The sequence below is a fragment of the Artemia franciscana genome, chromosome 7, assembly GCF_032884065.1.
Source record: "Artemia franciscana chromosome 7, ASM3288406v1, whole genome shotgun sequence".
Taxonomy (NCBI): domain Eukaryota; kingdom Metazoa; phylum Arthropoda; class Branchiopoda; order Anostraca; family Artemiidae; genus Artemia; species Artemia franciscana.
In genome coordinates, this window is record NC_088869.1 from 28929793 (window position 1) to 28953992 (window position 24200).

Genomic DNA, 24200 nt, shown 5'->3' on the forward strand with positions numbered 1-24200 from the left:
ATAAATTAGTTTACGTAACGAACTTTTGTATTCTCATGTTTTTATTACATATATGAGGGGGTTCACCCCCTCGTCAGTACCTCATTCTTTACACTAAAGCATAAATTTTGTCCCAATTCATTAAGAATAACCCCTGAATCACAAAAGCCGTAGAATAAATAGTTGAAATTACTAAAAATACTTTAGCGTAAAGAGCGAGGTATTTGCAGGAAGTGAGCCCCTCATAAGCATAATAATTTCAGTTCGTTTGAAGTTTTAATTCAGCTACTTACTTCCAGTAGAATTTTTTTTTCCTATTTATATTTTCATCGTTTTTTTTTAAATAATGCAAGAAAATCCTGCGCTCCCTTCATGGAAATTTTCTTCCCTCATGACAAATTCCTCGATGGAAAGTTCCTCCAACATATACCCCTCTTCTCAACTCCTCCCCCACCCAAAAAATCCCCTTGAAAACGTCTGTACACTTCCCAATACCCATTACTATATGTATGCACTAGTCAAAGTTTGTAAATTGTAGCCCCTCCCACAGGGACTGTGGGGGAGTAAGTCATCCCCAAAGAAATAGTTATAAGGTTTTTCGACTACGCTGAAAAAATGGCTTTCTCAGAATTTTAATCCGTTAACTTTAGGAAAACAATTAGCGTGAGAGGGGGTCTAGGTGCCTTCCAATTTTTTTGGTCACTTAAAAAGGGCACTAGAACTTTTACTTTTGTTAGAATGAGCCCTCTCGTAACATTCTAGGACCACTGGTTCGATACGATCACTCATGAGGAAAAAAACAAAAAACAAACAAATAAAAACGCATCCGTGATCTGCCTTCTGGCAAAAAATCCAAAATTTCACATTTTTGTAGATAGGAGCTTGAAACTTCTACAATAACGGAACTTTTAATTTCCGTTATAATGAGCCCTTTCAAGACATTCTAGGACCACTGAGTCGATACACCCCTGGGAAAAAAACAACAGAAAAACAAAATTAAAACAAATAAAAACGCATCCGTGATGTGTCTTCTGGCAAAAAATGCGAAATTCCACATTTTTGTAGATAGGGGCTTGAAACTTCTACAATAGGGTCTGTGATACGATGGGTAAGACTAAACTTGATGAAACTTATATGTTTAAAATCAGCATTAAAATGATATTCTTTTGATGTAGCTATTGGTATCAAAATTCAATTTTTTTTAGTTTTGGTTACTATTGAGCCGGGTCGCTCCTTACTAGTTCATTACCACGAACTGTTTGATATAGTGATGGTTACTGTGAAGTGTACAGACGTTTTCAGGGGGATTTTTTTTGGTTTGGGGGGAGAGTTGAGGGGGGGGGGAGGTTACGTGGGAGGATATTTCCATGGAGGAACGTTTCATGGGGGAAGAGACTTTCAATGGAGGGGGCGCAGGATTTTCTTGCATTATTTAAAAAAAACTATTAAAAAATAAATATGAAAAGTTTTATCTACTGAAAGTCAGGAGCAGCATTAAAACTTAAAATGAACAGAAATTATTACGCATATGATGGGGTTTACCTCCTCGTAATACCTTGCTCTTTACGCTAAAGTATTTTCAGTAATTTCAACTATTTATTCTACGGCCTTTGTGATTCAGGGGTCATTCTTAAGGAATTGGGACAAAATTTAAGCTTTAATGTAAAGAGCGAGGTATCGACGAGGGGTGAGCCCCCTCATATACGCAATAAAAACATACGAATATAGAAGTTCGCTACGTAAGTTAATTCGTAAGTTACGTATATTTTTTACTTATGAAAACGTTCGTAAAAAATTAAAAGTTCTAGTTGCCTTTTTAAGTAATCAAAAAATTGGAGGGCAACTAGGCCTCCTCTTTCGCTCCTTTTTTCTCAAAATCTTCTGATTAAAACTAAGAAAAAGCCATTTAGCCCGAAAAATTTAATACACAAATTTGTTTTAATTATTTATGGGGAGAGCCAAGACCAAAAAATGCATTAATTCAAAAACGTCCAGAAATTAAACAAAATAAAAACAAGTTTTTTTTAAATGAAAGTAAGGAGCGACAATAAAACTTAAAACAAACAGAAATTACTCCGTATATGAAAGGGGCTTTTCCTCCTCAACGCCCCGCTCTTTACGCTAGAGTTTTTTACTGTTTTAAAATGTAGAGTTAAGAGAAAGAGTCAAACTTTAGCGTAAAAAGTGGGGTATTGAGGAGGAAAAACCCCTTTCATATACGGAGTAATTTCTATTCGTTTTAAGTTTTAATGTCGCTCCTTACTTTTATTTAAAAAAACTTGTTTTTGTTTGTTTAATTAATCAAAGAAGGAATACAAGAAGAGAAGTAAAATATGGAGATTTTGAAGCGAATGATGTGGAATTCACGTTTTGTGTTATTGTGATGTCTCTTGGGCACGGCTCATTAGGCCCCATCCACTCTTTCAGGCTATCAGGTATTTATCTTAGGAGGGAAATGTTTGGGCCTTTGGTCCTAATTATCAGATAAATATCTTTTTTTGTTGTTTCTTTTGTTTCAAGCGAAAGCTTACAAAGGATTAATTGTTCAGTTGCATTGCTTTTTTAAGTGTTTCCTCTGTGTGTTTTGTTTTCTTGAATAAACCCTGTTATCAAATTGAAATTTAACGTTTTTAATTTAAAATAATTCCCCATTTTGGAACTTTCTGTTTCACTTCCTCTCCCCCATTTATTCTTGAATACTACGTAATCTTTGGTATTTCCTTTTCCAAATAATCTTTTAGTGACTTCTCGTGGATTTGTTAATTAGCTCAAAGTAGAAACTGTGCAGTTACGACGAGTCATCACGGACAAAAAAAAAAGCAATTTTAAACGGATATGGTTAAAAGTTGGCTGGGGCAAAAGGAGCGTTAGTTCATACACAGCGGAAGATATGTTGCCACAAGTCACCCCCCCCCCCCATTTTCAGTTTTGGTTGGTCGCCGTAAGCTGTCAGTACTTATGTTTTGCCCTCTTTTTTAGTTTTTAGTTCTGTAGTGAAACTTGATCTGACAAAAAGTAAGCTTTTTGTTTCTACTTTTGACTTCTTTTTGACTACCCAATGGTTTGATATAGGTGACTTAATAGAGTAGAATTTTGTTTTGGCGAGGAGATCCTATATTATGCAAGATAGTTTTCCCTGAAGGAAAGTAAGGTTTGTGAAGAAATAATTTTGGGCTTCATACAGTGGGCCCATATTATGGTACCATGGAAAGTACACTAGTCGCATCCCTACCGGTTATAGTTGCATAAAAGCCTATAGCAAGAAACTCGGTGAGGGTAGAGGCTGTAGAACCCACTGTCCGTCTCAACCGCGATACCATACATTAGTACCGTCATATGGCACTGTGAAGTGCACACTGGCGGCACTGAGAACCATATACATAAATTGTCAACTAAAACGGACAAAAATAAATTTTAAAAAACTTTTGCCGTAAAAGAAGTTTTCAGAGAAAAGTGAACAGCTACTCTGAACCCCAAAAGAAAATTGAAACAAGTTAAAGTCAAACAAAATATCAAGCGTAAAACGAGCATGAATGACTACCAATGCATAAATGAAACCCAAAAGGAATAAAAATGCAATGAATAAATCAGTCAAACTAAAAATGAACAGGAATTACCCTAAACAGAACATTCTTTTCTTTGAAAGTACGTTTCGGTGGAAAATCTTTTTAAAAGTAATTAAATATAAAGGTTGGAACTAAAAGTCAACTATAACTGGTCAATGCTTTCAGCTAATAATGTATAATGAAAAATCCGCAGCGTCAGTACCCTCTTTTTGCGCTAAGAGTTAGTTTTACCCGTGTGTCTGAACTAACTATAATATATATTCCACTATTCTATCCCGAGCCTGGTTGTCTTACCATTTTTACATTGGCTTGTGCTCCTGAAGATAATTCCATGACCGACTGCTCTTTATTATTGTTCATTAAGCTGGGTTGAGCTTGTTCAAGGGGATAAGAAAATCTTAAGTTGTAGCCGAACTGATCTTCTATGCCACTGGAAGTAGCTACTTCCTCTGCTAAAGGTACCTCATCCTGTTTCCGATAAGATCTGTAATAAAATTCTGGGTATTCTTCTGTTTCATTAACAGCATTTGAAGAATCTTCCAGCTCTGGAACTATAAGACGACCTTGTCTTTCAAAGACTTCACCCCAATTAATACTTGAATTTTCAACGAGTTGGTTATTAATTACTCTTGCATTGCGGTAAGTTTTCTGGTCACTTTGGTCATCTGGAACGTATAAGCCTTCGATTATCGGTACTCCATCAAAGTCAAGCTTAAGTTTCTTACTTTGCCGTGGGGAACTATCTTCTGCCTTATCTTCTTGACTGCCCTAAAAAGGATATTATAGAATTTATTGCTACGTTCAAAGTTATTACTTTAAACAAAATATGTTCAAAATGTCTTAACTTTTTAAATTTAATAAATTAAAAATTATTAATTAATATACATCAGTATATATATACGAAACTGACAATCAACAGCTGTTTTTTTGTTTTTTTTTAGTAAAGTGCAAACTATGTTCTGGTCTTCAGAAGGTATGGGGATTGTCAAAGACATAATTTCCAGACTTTTCGACTACACTGAACAAAATGGTTATCTCAAAATTAAATGTGTTTGGGAATTGATGGGCGTGGGGGAGGCTTGTTGCCCTCTAATCACTTCTGACTAATAAAAAGGGTAATAGCCCGTTCAATTTCGAATCGAATGAGCCTTTTTTAAAGATTCAACGACAACAAATGGTCATATCAAACTTTCCATCAGATAAACTACGAGAAAATACAAGGTTTGGGGTTATCCAGTCCCCGATCACTCTAAATCTTAAAAAGGGCACTTGAACTTCTGATTACCAATCTTACGAGCCCTTTCCAAAGCTTATACGATCGCCCTTTCCATGTATACCTCATATACCCCAGGGCATACCTTACCTTGCCTCGAAGGCTGTGGAGGGTTGTCATCCTCAAAGACATCATTTCTGGTCCTTTCAATTATTTTATGCGAAATGGCTATCTCAAAATTTTGATTGGATGTGTCTGAAGAAACGGTGAACAAAGGAGGGGGGTTAGTCACCATCCAATCACTTTTAACTATTAAAAAGGGTACTTGCCTTGTATATTTCTAATTAAATGAGTGGTCTTCGAAGTTTCTACGACAACAAACAGCCATCTCAAAATTTTTATCACATGCATTTCGGGAAAATACGAGGTGTGGTGGGAGGGGGTGTCCACCATCTGATCACTCCGAGTCTTAAAAAGGGCACTAGAACTTCTGATTACAAAACCAATGAGCCCCCTTCCAAGTTTATACGATCACCCTTTCCATATATGCCTCCGGGGCATAACTTACAACTCTTGCCCTGTGGACTGTGGAGGCTTCCATCCTCAAAGACCTAATTTCTCGACCTTTCAATTACGTCGAACAAAATGGCTATCTCAAATTTATTACTGGTTGTGTTTGGGGAAATGGAGGCCATGGGGGGAGGAGGGATTAGATACCCTCCGGTCCCTTTTGACTATTAAAAAGGGCACTGGCCCTTTCAATTTCCAACCAAATGAGCTGTTTTTGAAGTTTCAACGACAACAAATTGCCATCTCAAACTTAAAATCAGATGCATTTTGGGAAAATATGAGTTGGGAGGGGGAAGTATCCACCCTTCGATCACTCTGAATCTTAGAAAAAGCACTAGACCTTCTGATTACCGATCCAATGTGCCCCCGCCAAAGGTGATACGATCACCCTTTCTATATATATCTTATATGCCCCCAGGGCATAACTTATAACTCTTACCCTGAGGCGTGTGGGGGCTTGTCATCCTCAAAACCTAATTTCCAGATTTTTCAACTACGTTGAACAAAATGACTATCTCAAAATTTTTATTGGATGTGTTTGGAGAATAGTTGAGCGTAGGAGGGGGCTAGCTGCCCTCCAATACTTTTAACTATTAAAAATGGCACTGGCTCTTTTACTTTCCAATCGAATAAGCTGTTTTTGAAATTTTATCGACAACAAATGGCTATTTTAAAATTTCTATCAGATGCAATTCGGAAAATACGATATGAGGGGGAGGGTATTCCTCTGATCAATTTAAACCCTAAAAAGGGCAACAGAGCTTGTGATTACCAATCCAAGAAGCCCCCTCCGAAGTTTATACGATTATCCATTCTATATTACCCATTCTTTATCTATATTCTATTTATCCATTCTTTTCTAAGTTTCAACGAGAACTCCTTCGATACGAAGGGCCCTGTTAAAAAAAAAAAATACATTGTGCCCACATCGTTCTCGACTTATACAGCGCTATTGCGCTGCCTATAATTTCTGGTTGTTTTGAGTTTGAGTTATTGTAGGTTTTTATTTCTTATAATCTTAATTTTCGTCAGATCGACCCCAAAGAGACAAACCGGTTTCTGTCAGATCGGTAATTGTTGAGTGTGATCCGTTCAACAGACAAGCTCCAAATCATACTGAAAAAACTAATTCTTCCTTCCTAAATTAACAAAAAATGTCCAGCAGAAACCTCAAAATATCTGATCATGCATGTTTACAAACATGAAATGACCCTTAAAAATGATGACTTCTGGTTAGATAGTCTCAAGCTCAGTATGATGGATTTACTTTTTTCTTCATTGAGAATATGGAGGAAAATAGACATCATTTAAAGGTCTTCTGTTCCATAGCCTAATGACTTTCATGAAAAATCAACTGCTTAATTGGTTGAAGTTTTTGTGCAAAATGCACTTTTTCGTAATATTGCGTTTTGTTTTCTTTGCCAATTTTATCCATTCGTCTGCAATTTTCCGTTTACCTTCCTTGTTGGATTTCTGACTAATAACCAAACTACACAGTGAAGTAATGAATGTGAACCTGCTGAAATTATCGAATCTTATAAGGGGAACTACTAAACCAATGCAATTAAATTTCATTTACAAATCAGAAAGAAAACAAGTAAATACTTTGACAAATTTAGTGACAGGCCAGGACAAGTAGAACAACCGAAGTTGGTTGTTTTTAAACTGCCTACAGCAACAAAATTTGTGAATGTTTAATGAACTGCAATAGAAGTCCAATGGATTTTAATTAACATGTCAAATTACCCAAATTGCAAACGAGCGGAACTAGCGATGGAACTAACAAATTCACTATATTATTCGTTATATAGTAGCGAAAGGAAACCAAATGAGCACCTTAAATCACCGAGTTTACTAATAGGTCGAACTAGTGCGATAGAACTACCGAATCCACCGAAAACGGTAACGTATGGAAGCCAAATGAACTTGTGAAATTACCAAATTTTCAAATGAGTGGAGCTACTATGATACAACCACGAACTCACCGAATTAGATAACGAATGGGAACCAAATGAACACGTTAAATCACCGAATTTTCAGTTAGATGGAAGTAGTATGATAAAAATATTGAATCCACATAAATTGGGTTGCGGATGGGAACCAAGACCATACGTTAAATCATGATATATGGATATAAAAATATTGGAAATGGTTCTGCCCGTTTCTCCCAGTCAGTGACAAATGACTTTCTGAACAGTATACTATGAATCAATAGTAGTCATTATTACCTTTTAATTAATATTACAACCCATTTTCTTTTTTAAATTAAGTCTGCAAATTAATTATTTGTTTTTAATTACTCATTACATTTTAACAGAAGAATGAACCTTCACATACTGGCTTCACTATGATGCTATTGTATTCCCCAATATGTCTTTCAGTTAAGAAAATTTGACCGGTAAGAAAAAAAAAAGACTTGAATGAAACAAAACACAGAATAACTATTAATACAACTTGAATCAGAATCTGTCAAAAGATGAAGGAAAAAATCCGTAGCGTATACTTTTAGTGAAGATCACAAGCCTGATGAATGCATAATGAAAAATACCCTATCTGTAGGATGGATTTAGGTCCACGTTGTGTAAAGTCAGTTAATTGTTTCCAGAGCTAAATGTTTTAGGCTTTAGGCAATTATATAGATGTACATATATGTTATAAACTACAATGCACATGGCAGAACTGTTCTTTCGGTGTTCATTGCACTAAACGTCTGTCAGCTGAAATTCCATTGAGCCGGCCTAATTCTAATTCAGCCTAGTGATTGATGGCTAATTGTCTAGATTTGTTACAAGAAACAGCTTAAGGTACAACCCCTTAGCTTCCTTTCTAACGTTTTTGATCGTTGTTTGTGAAATTAAAAACAAATGATGGGGGGGGGGGATATGTAAGTCGAATAACACTTTGACGGGAGTGGCTTTTTGTTCAAGGGTGCAAGTCATCGGAACAATGGCCCTTTCCCATAAAAAATGAAAACTGATCGGACCCATAGCTTTTTGAAAATAATCAAGATAATATATATTTTATCCAATAAAGTTCTTCCATTCATAAGATTCATTTTGTAGAGAAAAGCATAAAAAGAAAAGTTTTGATGAGCAATAAGTCGATTAAAATTGGGAATTCATTAAGAATGAATTAAATTTATCAGTCAACATGTTTCTCTTCGAACAATTTTACGTATACATTAATATTTCTTATCTTTCTGCTATCTGTTAGTTTTTTTTTAGTTTTCACATCAGATTTTTTTTTACTAATAAAATTTTTTACTAAATATTTCTTATCTTTCTGCTCTATGGCAGTTTTATTTTAGTTTTTACATCCGATTTTGTTTTTGCTAACAAATATTTTCGTACATACCCCAATAGCTCCAGATGTAACAATCACTTCTTTTGGCAAATTCGAAGCTTTAGCAGTGTAAGGCAGGTTAGTTAGAAATCTGTACTCCTTTAACTGCTCAATTACACCTTTTAATGAAGAAGCTAATTCCTTATCGGTGATTTCTTGAGGAGCTACGGCTGTATCGTCGTCATCTTTGAAAATAGGTATTACTTCTATGTCTAAATGAGAATCAAGCAAGTTTTCGTCAAAATCCGTTTCCCCGTCTAATGGTAGTGTCAAAACAATTTGAGTCAAAAGCTGAGCAATAAGTAGACGACAAAACATGGTGGTCTTCCTGGAAAAAAGCAGATTAGGTTATATTTATCCATAGCTATACCTATTTAATCCCTAAACATTTTTTTTTAATTTGCAAACTTTCAATTCTAGAAAGAAGGAACAATTTGGGCTGGAATTAAACCTAAAAACAAGACACAAAATAAGATTTTACACACCACAGGCTATTATAATTTGTATTTCTTTCTACGATTGTTTTGTTTGGCTGGGCTAGACTAAGCTGCAAAGGTGCCAAGAACGGTTAGGAAATATTCATTGGTTTGAATGAAGATAGCTTTATGGAACAATCAATCCATCGGAATTTTTTTTTCTTAAAATTTCTTAATCTGTAAATAAATCGTCTTCATTGTTTACCATAAAGAAAGGTACCCTTAATGGTTCGCTAACCTTCGGAAAACAGCAAATACAGACAGCACAGATTTAGTAAAATTGCCTCCTTATACAGTAAGAGAAAATTAGAGAATGTTGTTCAGTTTGTGCCTAACAAAACTAGTTAAAAAGGATACATATTCTTATAAGAAAAATAAACGACTTTATACAATCTGTAAATGGCTGAACACATGTGCTTACAAGTGAAGTAGTATCCTCCGTAGACAGCCTAAAAGACTCCCATGATATGTGACGTTTGTTCAAGCACTGCAATCTGGGTGTCAAATATCCTTCGGCTAATATTCCTGGAGATCAGTGGAAGTGCCATCAGCGCAAATCTTCGGGTCGGAAGATGTTTAGCTACTTCGGCAAAGAAATTATTTTGTGCTTTCCAAAAAAGTAGTTAGTGATGCAATCTCCAACCTGAAGTGTCGCAAAGCTCCCGGTGTTGATGGTTTTTCGGTGAACCACCTTCAGTACGCGTTGCATTTTCAACGCTTTTCTTTCGAATGTGTGTGGATACTTGTTCAGTTCCGAAGTCTTTTTGTACAGGGGTAGTCAAAAATATACTTAAGAAAGGAAAAAACCTGATCCATCCCTCTAGTTACCACCCTATAACGGTTCTTACCACCCTCAGTAAGTTATTTGAAAGATCCGTCTTGCTGGAGATGTTATTAAAGCGAAATATTAAATACGTGTAATTTGGTTTTGAAACAATTTATGTTACGGAGTGTCTATTGAGTAAAGTGATTTCTAGAGCAGAACATATATTTGTAGTGACGATAATGCTTCGGCTTCTGATTCGGTAGTCCAGACCCAGGTGTTTTTGAATATTTTGAAATCAGGTGTTAACCCGTAGCTTTCGTCGTCACTGTATTGTCATTTTGGTATTTTCACCGTTCTATCCGTATAGAAGCATCAGCAAACGCGTTAGCTGATCCAGTTAAGCTGGTGAGCGGTTTAAGGCAAGGTTTGATATCAAGCTCCATTTTATTTGATTCTTTAACTACCACTGTGAAAAAGAATATCCAAGGTGGTCTTTCTATTGATGGTTGTGATTTTAGCCTAATACTCTATGTTGACGATCTGCTGATGATAAGGTATAATCTTGCTACTATGCAACCCCATCTAAATCGCCTTTGGCTGGCTAAGATGGTCTCAGTCTTTGAGTGAATGCGCAAAAAACGTGAATGAGTTTTTGGTACAATATTTTCAGTCTTCATCCGACTCTGTTGCGACTTATATTCTGATGTAGGAAACTAAATTTACCCAGGTGCCTCATTAAAGTATTTAGGTTTAGTATATAGTTTGCAATTTAGAAGCAAACGTGTACTCATTACAGATCAAGTTGTATATAATCTACACAAAGCGTATGCAGGCCTTTTGGGGCTAAAATACAGTTATAAAAGACGTGCACTGGCCGAACTATATGCAGCGGTTGCTTTACCACATGTGACCTACATTTCTCCCCTATGGTCGCGGTTGAGAGAGACAGATAAACAGAAAATAAGATCACTTTTTTTTTGCAAATACCTAATGTTTCTTTTGCGCTTACCTCCATACGAAAGAAAAACAGCGCTTTTATCTCGATTTGTTGTCTATGATCCTAGAAAAGCTGCGCTTACGCAGGAATCATCTGGACGAAAGAAAACATTTAGCAGAGCTCCTTCCTACACACTTGATTTACGATTGTTGAATGTTTTATTGATGGTTTTTATAGAGTGTTGAATATTTTTTTATAGATGAGCCGGTGTAATAAACCAAAGCCTGCTCAGCCGCAGCATCAACTCAAATGAGGTCCCATCCTTAGCCCTGGACAAGGCTACTTGGAGAAGACTGACGGTGCTGTCAACCAGTTCCCTCTACGCTGGCGACTCTGCTGAGCAAGAGCATTAAGTCAAGTAAGTAGAAAAGAATGTTTTATTTCCATGTAAGAGCCATCCAGTTTCTTTTCTTGTTTTCCCACTTATTCTGGTTATGATAGTTATCAATTATTTTATTATTTTGCTTTCAGCGAGCTTTAGCATAACAAGGCTGGAGAAAAGTTTTTCTTAATTCAATTAATAATAATAAAATAGGTTAATTGATTGACCTATATCGATTTTACTTCAACTTAAAAATCTATGTGCTCTCTAGAAATTGAAACTGATTCATTTCTTCCATTAATTTCGCGTAAATAATTGATGTTTTCTTTTCCTTAATCATCCTTGAATGAGCTAGCATGGAGAGGAATCTAGCATAATTTAGCAGTGCGGATTTATTCTAGCATTCACAAAAAATTTATTCTTTTATTTACCCATTTATTCTGGTATTTAAAGGATATTTACCGTTTTGGTGCGGATTTACCATAGAATGTATCTGTGAAACCTTGGCGAAATAAGGGAAAACTCCGGTATGATCTCAGAAAATCTGGCAAGATTTGAAAACCGTCTATTACCCCTCCCCCCTCTCCGAAAGGTTTTGAGAAGTGCCCAGCTATTACAATTTAGAGACGCTATCTTTTAGCTTGGTTGGTGGTTAAGCATGGAGACAATTCCAAAGAATTCTTAACTGTTAGAACTGACAGTTTCAACAGATAATTGTTTTAAATTAATAAAATTAGGAAACACTAATAAGATACAAAATGAGAAATTGTTAAACCATGAATAAAATAAAACTAATGACAAAAATCATTAGAAATCAGTTGACATACCTAACTTAAATTTCTTACAATCCTCATTCGTATTTACGCCTATACACACTAAAGATTCGACTCAATTAGACAAACACACAAAAAGTAATTATTTTTCAGAGCTGAGTAAGTAAGTAATACGAATCACTAGATAAAAATGAAAAGGAAATTTTCAGCAACTTCCTATTACTTTCACTGAAATGACGTCGTGCCAAGGTTAGTGCGATTCTTCGTAAAATGTACGTAATGTAAAAAAATGACATTATACGAATTAGCAAGGTCTTGCCGGTACTAAGTCAATGTCACGCACGTGCTAATATTTTGAACAACAAATGTGACATTGAGTAACTAGGAGTGATTAGGAGCACATTTGGAGTTACATCACGAGTTACATCTAGTTAACGAGACAAGGCTAGAACTTATTTTAGTAACACGGTGGAGGGGGGGAGGTTGGCCATATTAAGGTCTTTTAAGGGTCTAACTTGTATTTGCATACATTTACGATTTGAAACAAGTGAGATAGTTATAAGCCAAGCTTAAAGAGACGTTAGCCAGCTTTTGGTGCAAACGTGTCGATGTACAACTTTAACAGTTGAGCCTTTTTTCTGTCTCTGATTCATTATACCACCGAAAATCAATCTTGGTGGCCTTAAAATTAAATTTTTGATATGATATTGATTTCATAAGTTATATCCCCAAGATGGTTTTAATCGCATCCCTATCCCTGCTTTTAAACGCATCCCTATCCCTGGATTCCACGAGAGCCGGCATGTGCACATCATAGGGGATGTTTACGTTTACGCATAGGGAATGTTTTTTCTATGGTTGCTATGCTTAAAAAACCTACCAGGAGCCCCACCAAATCGGGATTTCTAGGGTTCTTACGTCATAGTTTCTCCGATTCTTAAAAAAAAAAACCTACGAGGGCCAGGGCTTCTTTACTTCAGGATTATTTTGAATGTTCTTTAAGCAACATTCAAGGTTTCCTTGCCCCCGCAAAATCTAGATTTCCTTTTAAAAAGCCATCAGGGGCTTGTTTAGCCCTAGGTGTTATTTTCAAAAACCTACGAGGTCCAAGGGTTCTTTACTTCAGGATTTCCTTGGGTGTTATGCTAAAAAAATCTAAGCTGTAGGGAAATACCTTCAGGGGTCTTCTGGACCCCAGTATTTCCTTTTAAAAACCTCCAGGGGGGGCTCGTTTACTTCAGGACTTCCAAGCAAGGACATGATTCTTACATCACACCAATATATCCGCCATTTAATGCAAGCAAATTTGCAGCCATTTTCTATGAGCAGGGCAGTTAGAGAGACTATTGTCTATTATCTCAAGGAGGATACAAAACAGCTATTAGAGCGACTTTTCAATCAGTATTTCATCAGATTTTGAGTTGACACAACTCAAGACTTTCTAAGATGGATGCCCCTTGAAATTTAAAGAAAAGTTGAATTTCTGCTGATATACTGGTGAGTCCCTCTTTCTGTAGCCTCCCCCACCACATACGAGCTACTCTAACTCTCTATATTAGACAAATATCTAAAACCAATCCCCACTCCCTCATAATTTTCTTTATAATTGATAGAGTAATCTTATTTTCTTGCTAAAGTTCATTAAAACCGCTTTTAAGCAGATTGGTAAAAAAAAAACATCAGGCTTGTTCAACCGTTAATGTTGTAAATCACCTCTTTTCTATCGGACAGCTACTATTATGCTGGTGACTCTCTCTTTTTATACCCCTCACCAATTTAACCTATTATAACTCTCTATATTGAACTAACAGCTAGAACCCAACCCTTCCCCATAAAAAAGTTTTCTTAAAGTAGAATAATCTTAATTTCTCGCAAAATATACACTTTTTTCGTCTGGTATTTCAAAGCACTTTTCCGCCAATCGAAACAGCCTGCTAAAAAAAGGTATATACAGATACGCTAGGTTAGACCCTTAATGGTGTAAACCCCAATTTTCCACTGGACAGCCTTGCTACGCTAGGTTAAACCCTTAATAGTGTAAACCCTCGATTTTCGACTGGGTTTTCTTATAATAATTGCATGAAAGCAGATTCTTGCCAGCCGACAAATTTGGATGTTCTGATATTACAATTGAATCGCAACTTGGAGTGTTAAGGTTAAACATAATCCTTGTTTTTATTGCAAAACGCTTAGAAAAATGTATCAACGAAAGGAGTAGATGCATTATGCTAAAAAATAGCAAACAACTGTCTTTTCTGACAATATCGAATTCTTTGAGAGCCCTCCTCCTCTCCTAGTTATAACCCTAGGTAACAGAGTAAAAGACTGATTTTGTAGTTTTGTCCTCTAGAGTGCCCCTATCACGCATATTTCATATAAAATTCTACTTTAGCTTTCATGAAAAAGGAGTTGAAAAAATGAAAGAAGGGTCTATATACTTGCCCTTAGAAGCTATTTTAAGGCGCGTACAAAACCTATTTTATCACCATTTAAATAAGCACTAAAATTCTCAGACGGCTGAATAATGGCAAATTTTCAAAGCTTTTCTTTGAAAAACTAGTTGCACGACAATTTAATCTGGAAGGGGGAGTTTCTGACAATGATAAAGAAGGGGGCTTTTTTGAATATCAACGTTGTATAAAATATTGTAGCAAGAATAAAAGCAAAAATTTAATTGAGGAATAAAAAATACTTAGGCAGATTGAATTCATTACTTTTCTATTAAAAAAAGTGTTATCCTCACGGGGTCTATCATTGATGTAGAAGGGTTGGTTCAATGAGTTAAATTTAAGTGGGGACATGTTGAAATTAGGTTCAAGATATTAAATTAAAAAAATTATTACAACAATTTTAATAGTATGCTTGAGCACTTATGCATGAGCGCTACTAGAAGCTCAAGAACGAAATATATGTAAAGAATATTTTCTTTACACATATTTATGATCTATCATATTCACTAATCCAAACTTTTTTGTTCCCTTACTAAGGTTAAGAAAGTTTAAATTCCACTTACAGCAAAGGGTTACACATCGAATATTCAATTCTGCGCATTTTTTTCTTGGTCCCGTTTTATTTAATCATATACAGGGTCGCTCGAGATTCAAGTTCCCTCATAACTGTAAACGAATAGATATGTCCCGGTGAACCAAAATTTCTACTCTTGGCACACAATCAGGCTACGAAGAAACCCTTTGGTTACATTCTACTGGATCTCAATCAGAACACACCTGAGAATTTACCCGCTATCACCAATATTTTTGACAATGAAATTACCGTACCAGTGAACAGTAAAAAAAGTCATTAGTTGCCATCATAACACTAAAGAAATTAATTAAAATAGACATTTATTTTCTATCATTATTTTCTTTTCCACTTTGCCCAAAAAGGTTTTTATGGCGTAGAGCGTATATCTTTACACTAAAGCTTAAATCTTGTCCCAATTTCTTAAGAATGACCCCTGAATCACAAAAGCCGTAGAATAAATAGTTGAAATTAATTAAAATGCTTTAGCGTAAAGAGCGAGTTATTAGGAGGAGGTGAGCCCATCATACACCTAATAATTTCTGTTCGTTTTAAGTTTCAATGCTTCTCCTTACTTTCAGTTGAAAAAACTTTTTCGTATTTATTTTTTCATTGTTTTTTTTTAAATAATTTTAGAAAATCCCGCTCTGCCTTCATGAAACTTTTCTTCCCCCATAACAAATCCTCCAAGGAAAGTTCCTCCAACATATACGCCTCTTCTCAACACCCCCCCCCCCCCCTCAACCTAAAAATCCCAGGAAAACGTCTGTACTCTTCCAAATAACCATTACTACGTGTAAGCACTGGTCAAAGTTTGTAACTTGTGGCTCCTCCCACGGGGACTGTGGGGGAGTAAGTCGTCCCCAAAGACATAGTTATAAGTTTTTTTTACTACGCTGAATAAAATGGCTATCTCAGAATTTTGATTTGGTGACTTTGGGAAAATAATTAGCGTGGGAGGGGGCCTGGATGATGTATATAAAAACCAGGTATAATCTATGATGAATTTGGGTTGGATTTGGGGTATTATTTTTCAAGTCCCTATCTGATTATAGATCTATTCCTTAAAAAAAGCAAAGAGAAAATAGGGCAGATTACCAATTTGGATCAGCTCTTATTTGTAGAGGAGCCCATAAGGGAAGGGTATGTTCCCGACTGGACAATCCCCCAATAAAAAAATTGACACAGTTTTTTCTAGAGATGACATCCCTTTATCTGTCGGCAATATCTTACTGCTCTTTACCTTTTGGTAGTTAAAAGTAGCTTAACAATCCTTGTGATCCAAATTTTACCGACATTATCACTTTTGAGGAGAATGGGCCATAAGAAACAAATACAAAGTAGAAACAATAGGGAAAATCTTTTCAAGACAGTGGAAATCAGTTCTGTGAATATTTCGACCCTATGTTCAAGGGCCGTCTTCAGCACAATACGAGAACACGAGAGAAAATATGTATATATAAATAAACTTATATTAAACTGTGAGAATTAAAACTAAATAATTTTTGTTAAAAACTTTTTTTTTAAACAGCCCTAGCATCCTTACTTCAACGAAGTTCGACCAGTACTGACAAAAAGAATGAAGTAAGAATATAAATTCATTCAAACTAAAGAGAACAAAGTGATTAAATACAATTTCTCGGAGCCAACCTGTTGTTGGAATTTTGGAATTTTGTTGGAATTTTATTACAATGTGTGTATGCTCCAATAGCGGAAGAAGGGGAAAGTTCAAGTGTATTATGGAGAATCTGATTCACTCCTGTTGAAAATTAAAACAGACAATCTTAGATTATTTGGAAAATGGTAAGAACAGTAGGTCTTGAATGGACTTTACCAATTGGGAAGAGTTCATTTACTTGGAACTAGTGAAGCGCCAGGCCCCAAATAAGCTGTTATTTATAAAATCCAAGACAGGGAGTCACTTGATCTCCTAATGTGTGCTTACAGTGCCAAAGGGGTACTGTGTGCAAACGCACAATGAGGAAATCAAAAAGTGTGCTAGGGAGTGCTTACACACTATGTGAGAAATTCGATGTGAGTGTTTAAAGAATCTGTGTAGAAAATATTATATTCAGAAAATCAAAAGCCATGGGGATTCGCACTTTAACATTTTAAAGCTACACGATTAGAATAGAGAAAAAAATGCCATGTCAGCCATGTCGGAGAAAGTCAATCTGTACTTGGATGATGTGAAGGTACTACCCCATGAACATTACCTTGCTTCAGATCGAGATGCATGAATATAAACAGACATTATCTCGGTCAAGAGAAAACTCAATAGTAGGCAACAGGGGGGGGGGGTCCGTTTTCCTCGTTTCAGCAGTGTTTTATTTTTATGTCTTTCCTTTTCTCTATCTCAAAACCGCTTTTGCATGCTTATTCTGTGTGCGTGCAAGGCAGGGTTGCTGTTGTTGTTTTATGTATATTTAAATAAAAAGTTTCTAATATTATACTATGAAGTTGCATGCAGCCAGCTAGTCGGCCTGGCTTCTGTCCTTAGCCACTGCAGTTGTCGCAACGGGTTCCAAGGGGAATCGACCTTCGGCTGGTAGCCAGAGAAGCTGCCTCGGCCTCCGGAAGGGATTTTCTAAGTGCCCTTAAGTCATGCAGTTGTTTTTCTTTTAGGGAGTTGTTTTTTCCATCTACCCTTGTACAATCTATAATTTCATCTCTCTGGAAACATGCCAACGCTGGTAATAAAGTGGAACACAGTGGAAATTGTGTATGTAAACCGGTAGAAAATAATGTCTTTTAATGTTTAAATTACATGATTTATGGACCAGTCCGTGAAAGTCACTACTCTCCAATAAAATTGGTAGGCTGACATGATCGTGATCATGGACTGGCACTTCCCCCTACCATCAAAAAATTTCCCCTGAAAAACCGAAGACATTTTCTTATCTTTAATAACCAACTTGTCCTATGGTGATAGACTCATTGGATAGGCTCTATTGTGCAGCCATGAAACTGATTTATTAGCAGTTTTAATAAGTGTAATAATATGGAATCAACCGTTCATTTATTTCCACCTTTGAGATGATTTGGTTTCAATCTAAAAAAGAATGTATTTTTTTAACAGTGTTTAATAGCCTCAAACCCCTCCTACGGAACTATCGAAAATGCCCCCCCCCAACAGTCGTAGTTAATTTTCTTTGAAATGGTACAGTTTTGTTAGCTTGAAAAATAATATATTATTTTAACAGTGTTTATCCCCAGTTTTTTAGGTTCAGGGCCCCCAGCAGCAGCATTGGAAATGGCCCCCAACAATTCGGTTGTTACCCCTCGAAATGATACAGTTTTGCTAAGTTGATGAAGCCAACTAACTCTTGGACCTCTCCGTTACTTTTGAAAAATATCGAGGTGAGAAATTTTGTTTTTACTCACAATACCTGCAAATTTTATTACGGGAGGGGTGCTATTTAATGTCGTCCATTTCAACGGTAGTAAGCACCTCACCAAAAAAGTCCTCTAATAACTGATTAACCAAATCTGGTTCCTCGTCTTTATTGCTCACCCCCCTCCACCGATATTTCAACGGGAACCTGGAATAAAAATAAAAAGCTACTTTCTTTTTGAAACAGTTAGGACATTCCCAGTTATTTTCCCATTTGAAATGGTTTGGTTTTAACCTGAAAAAAAAAATGTATTATTTTCATAATGTTGAAAACCTGTGGCTTTTTTAAGGGTCAGGACCCTCCAACCCCTCAGAACTATTGGACTGGAGCTGTATTTAATAGTCTGTAACTTTATTTGTTAGGATGGTCCTGAACCCTCGAACAAGAGCCCCTCGATATCTTATTAACTAGGCAAATTTATTGTTACTTTATTCAGCATCCTACCGTGCGTAAAAATTAAAACGTTAAGTTTTTGTCACTAAGACATTGCTGACCTTATAATTGGCCTATAATTGACCATGTTGAGTCTCATAATTGACCTTAAAAATCATAATTTCAACATGTATTGTGTTTCCCTTAACTTTAACCCTATAGCCCCCCCCCCAATTGCCCCCCCCCCATTCCGCGTCAACGGGCAACACATAGACAAAGAAAATATGTTAATAATTTGACACTATGGGAGCAAACATTAGCGAAAGATGTGTAACCTCTTTGCTCTAAGAGGGATTTAAACTTTAAAAGGGAGCTTTCTCCTTAAAGGGCCTTACACAAAATTAAAATCATGGCTAACTATCTGTATTTTCCATTTTGAAAAATGCTCCCCACCCTACATATTTAATGCATATATAACATACTTTTACATCAAATATTTTACCTTAATATTCAACTTCTTAAAACCTTCAAAGGTAAATTGTATTTGGCCCAAAACATTTATCAGTTAATAGTCCAGTGAAAGGTCTAAATGACGCTTTGTGTAAAACAGATGCTCAATCGGAAGCGTATGCAGTTACCTGTTGAAATGTACCCTAATTTCACGGCTCTTAATTAAATCTTTATTTACCCGTCAGTAAGAAAAAGCATCGATTTAGCGATTCTTCAAAGCGCTTCAAAATGGGAACGTTTTCCAGATGGAATATATTTGACGTGACATAATCAGACTATTGAACAATGAAGAATCAGACCCATAAAATAATAAATGAAACGGGGGAAGGGGTTTTAGTTGTTATTTCCATTTTCATATACAAATTCCTATCATCTTCAAGTTAAGTACACTCACCTTTTTCGGGGAGGGGGCAGTAGGAGGGAACAGCCCCTTTCATACATGGAGTAATTTCTATTCGTTTTAAATTTTAATGTCGCTCCTTACTTTCAGTTGAACAAACTTGTTTTTTTATTTAGTTTTGAACGTTTTTGAATTAATACAAGTTTTGATTTTGGCTCTCCGCACATGAATAATTAAAACGAAATTTGCATATTAATTATTTTGTGACTAAATGGGTTTCTCATAGTTTTGATCGGTCTATTTTTAGAAAAAAGGGGTGGGGTAGGAGGCCCATTTTCCCTCCAATTTTTTGATTACTTAAAAGGGCAACTAGAACTTTTAATTTTCTTACGATCGCTCTTATTAAGAATAAATATACGTAACTTACGAATTAACTTAGGTAACGAGCTTCTATGTTCGTATGTTTATTATGTATATGAGAGGGTTCCCCCCTCGTAAATACCTTGCTCTTTACACTAAAGCTTAAATTTTATCCCAATTCCTTAAAAACAACCCCTGAATCACAATGGTCGTGGAATAAATAGTTGAAATAACAAAAAATACTTTAGCGCAAAGAGCGAGGTATTTAGGAAGAGATGAACCTCCTCATATGCGTAATAATTTCTTTTAGTTTTAAGTTTTAATGCTGCTCCTTACATCCAGTTGAATAAACTTTTTCGTATTTATTTTTTCATTGTTTTTTTTTTTTAAGAATACTAGAAAATCCGGCATCCCTTCCATGGAATTTTTCTTCCCCATGATAGATTCTCCATGAAAAGATCATCCTATGTAACCCCCTCCCTTCAACCCCCTCCCCCCAACTAGAAAAATCTCCCTGAAAACGACTGGACACTTTCCAATAACCATGTCTATATGTAAACAATGGTCAAAGTTTGTGACTTGCAGCCCCACCCCGGGGACTGTGGGGGAGTAAGTCATCCCAAAAGACATAGTTATTAGGTTTTTAGACTATGATGAACAAAATGGCTATCTCAAAAGTTTGATCCAGTGACTTCCGGGAAAATTGAGCATGGGGGGGCCTAGGTGTCCTCCAGTTTTCTGGTCGCTCAAAAAGGGAACTAGAACGTTTAATTTCCGTTAGAATGATCCCTTTCAGGGCATTCTAGGACCACTGGGTTGATACGATCACCCCTGGAAAAAAAAAACAAAAAACAAATAAACACGCACCCGTGATCGGTCTTCTGGGAAAAAAAATAGAAAATTCCACGTTTTTGTAGATAGGCGCTTGAAACGTCTACAGTAGGGTTCTCTTATACGCTGAATGTGATGGTGTGATTTTCGTTAAGATACTTTGAGATTTAGGGGGTGTTCCCCTCTTTTCCAAAATAAGGCAAATTTTCTCAGGCGCTTAACTTTTGATGGGTAAGACCAAATTTCATGAAACTTATATATTTAAAATCAGCATAAAAATCCAATTCTGATGATGTATCTATTGGTATCAAAACCCCCTTTTAGGGTTTTGGTTACTATTGAGCCGGGTCGCTCCTTACTACAGTTCGTTACCACGAACTGTTCGATAGATAGCTTCACCAAGACTCGAGAAATACCCAAAAGAAGATTTATTTTCCCAGCTATGGCCGGTCTTCCCAACGGACAATGAACTCACCATCTGATCGAATGTTTGTTCTAAATGCATTGATTAGTAAGTATTGCAAGGGAAACGGAAAGTTGTACGTGGCTTTTCTTGATTTAAGTAGAGCATTTGACAATGTTGACCGCATAATTCTGTTTAGAACACTTTTAGGAACAGGAATTCCGTCACCCTTTTTAAGGGTTCTTCTCTCGATGTATTGTTTGACCAGAAATGTGGTAAAGATAGCAGGAAGCGGTATATCTAGAGTTTTTTTTAATGTAAAAGGTGTAAAACAGGGTAGTACCCTATCACCGAAACTTTTTGCTATTTTTATAAATGATCTTGCCGAATACCTTGAAAAAAGGTGGGCGCCAGTTGTACACCTTGGAAATAAAGTATTATCATTACTATTATTTGCCGATGATATTGCCTTGGTCGCCGGATCCAATTCAGAACTACAAACTCTGTTAGATTTAACAGCTGAATATTTAGAGGAAAAGAAACTGGAAATTAACACAAAAAAGACAGAGGTGATGATTTTTTGCCGTAGACAATCAACAGGAAATAAAGATGAGGAAAGTTTTAATTTGAATGGTGAAGCTGTGAAGGTTGTGTCTCAGGCAATATATTTAGGATTCCATCTAACATCGAACGGAAGATGGAGCAATCACATTTCGAAGATGGCAAATCGAGGAAAAGCAGCAATGGCAACGCTGTTAAGGAACAGTAATCTGTCGGGAATAGGTGACTTAAAGATGCACAAAAACGTGTTCAACTCAAAAATAAGGCCAATCCTCCACTATGGAGGGGAAGTATGGGGCCTAGAAGGGGCAAACTCATTAGAAACTCTACAGCTACAATATTATAAACGAATGCTAGGTCTGCACGCCACAACTCACACACTTTTCATCAAGGGAGATTTGGGACTTTTCTCCATGAGAAAACATAGACAGATCCAATTAATTAAGTTTTGGCTGAAAATACTGCAATGTCCCTCCTCAAGACTCATCAGAGCAGCATATGATGAATTACCTACCCTGGGACAAAAATCGTCATGGCCCTTCCATGTCAAAAAACTACTGGACAGCACAGGTCTATCGTATGCATGGAATGAAGGAGAGGGTCCAATCTCAGATCAAAAAGCCTTTCTGTCAGAGATCCAAACAAGGCTGGAAGACCAAGAAATTCAGAAATGGTGGAGTGACCTTAGCCAGTCGGAAAGCTTAAGTTCTTACTATAAGGTGAAAGAAAATTATGGTGAAGAGCTATATTTTAAATTAGGGATTCCAAAAGAATCTCTGAGGTCTTGGATGCAGGTGCGAGCAAACTGTCTCCCTCTTCACAGTATTTGGAAAAATAGGTGCCACCCGGAAATGCGGTATACTTGCCCAATTTGCGGAAATCTTGATGGGCTAGACCATTTTCTTTTCAGGTGTCAGGGGCTAAAAGAGCTAAGAGGGAGCTTTCTTGGGGTGGGTGGGCGTGAGCCCCTTCTTGGAACTTTGAAGTCGACTTCAAAAATTAATATAGTAGCAGTGGCGAATTTTGTCCGGAAGGGTCTTGTTATTCGAAAGTCGATTGTTACATAATTTTGTTTGTTTGTTGTTTTATATGTATGTATACGGCCTGAAAAATGGCTTTAAATACAGTCATTCATTCATAGGCAAAAGATTTATTTTCCCAGCTATGGCCGGTCTTCCCAACGGACAATGAACATAGGCAAAAACGAATTTGTTAATGCACAATAAACGCAGGTTTATTTACTACCTAGTTCAAAAATAACATATTCAAAACCATATTTAAAAAGGCATTCACTAAAATGAGGTACTTAAGTATGTTTTTACGGTTTCGTCGTTGTCGGTTGTGCTTTTGCTGGAAGGCTCGTTGTAGATGTGATTTGTGCAGTCGTTGACGTTTTATTAGATGTTGTCGTCGTTGTTGGCTGTGTCTTTGGCACTGTTTTTGCTGGTAGACTCATTGTAGGCACTGTTTGTTCAGTCGTTGGTGTTGTAGGAGTTCTTGGTGTTGTTGGGGATGTTGGTGATTCATCTTGATGTGCTGCTTTTCTTTCTTCTGACTCTGCTTCTGTTGATTCTGGCTCTGGTTCTGTTGGCTCAGTCTCTGTTGCCTGTGGTTCGGTTGGCTCTGGTTCAGTTGTCTCTGGTGGTGTCTCCGGCTCCGGTTCAGAAGGATTCGGCCTTAGATAATCTGCAATGAGGGCATATATGCATCAATAATAGGGCATATATGCATCAAATATTTTATGTTTATGCGATAATTCTTTTGCAGAAATATTAAGCAGTATAAGATACTATTCATGTAACGAGTGAAAATAAATATATATATAATATTATAAAAAAGTAAATTTATTTTAGATATATGTATATATATATATATATATATATATATATATATATATATATATATATATATATATATATATATATATATATATATATATACTAGCTGTTAGGGTGGCGCTTTGCGCCCCCCCCCCAAGCCGCCCCGCGCGCGTAAGTCGTTACGTGCCATATGAGTTACGCGCCATTGTAGTTTTGTCCCTGTGTCCCACCTCTGAATATATATATATATATATATATATATATATATATATATATATATATATATATATATATATATATATATATATATGTGTGTGTGTTTTTAACTACGTAAAACATGCGAATATACAACATTCTTCGCTGTCCCATTGTCTGTGCATATAAATAGATTGTCAGGTTTACTGACTCTTGAACATGCAACATATAATTGTCCATGGGAAAAACAATCCGTATTCAGATCTATACCACATTATTCTAATGATGTGTCACTGTGTCCCGGTCGTCATTTATATTCCCTGTGTCCCGGTCGTCATTTGTGTCCCGGTATCCCAGTTTGTAATTTCTCTTTGAGTGTCCCGGTCGT

The 24200-nt window shown here is 36.4% G+C and overlaps 2 protein-coding genes and 1 long non-coding RNA gene across 5 annotated transcripts in view; 1 reads left to right on the forward strand and 2 right to left on the reverse strand.

Moving 5' to 3' along the window:
* LOC136029114 (uncharacterized) overlaps positions 1–15070 on the reverse strand; it is a 55716-nt gene extending 40646 nt beyond the window's left edge. For 2 of the 3 annotated variants that reach the window (XM_065707187.1, XM_065707190.1), the window contains exons 1-3: positions 15018–15070; positions 8683–8998; positions 3840–4313 (exon numbers count right to left, since the gene is read on the reverse strand). In XM_065707187.1, the coding sequence (XP_065563259.1) occupies positions 3840–4313; positions 8683–8998; positions 15018–15055 (828 nt within the window). In that variant the 5' untranslated portion in view covers positions 15056–15070. Of the gene's footprint in view, positions 1–3839; positions 4314–8682; positions 8999–12058; positions 12214–15017 lie in introns of those variants that run through there. The other variant, XM_065707188.1, reaches the window with a different exon arrangement.
* Positions 1–24200, forward strand: part of LOC136029116 (uncharacterized) — a 76552-nt gene that overhangs the window by 29287 nt on the left and 23065 nt on the right. Inside the window, exons 2-3 of the long non-coding RNA XR_010617976.1 lie at positions 11109–11267; positions 18242–18385. This is a non-coding gene — a long non-coding RNA (uncharacterized LOC136029116). The remainder of the gene's footprint in view (positions 1–11108; positions 11268–18241; positions 18386–24200) is intronic.
* Positions 23006–24200, reverse strand: part of LOC136029115 (integumentary mucin C.1-like) — a 42210-nt gene continuing 41015 nt past the window's right edge. The window contains exon 5 of the mRNA XM_065707192.1: positions 23006–23483. Coding sequence (XP_065563264.1) covers positions 23116–23483 — 368 coding nt within the window. The 3' untranslated portion in view covers positions 23006–23115. The remainder of the gene's footprint in view (positions 23484–24200) is intronic.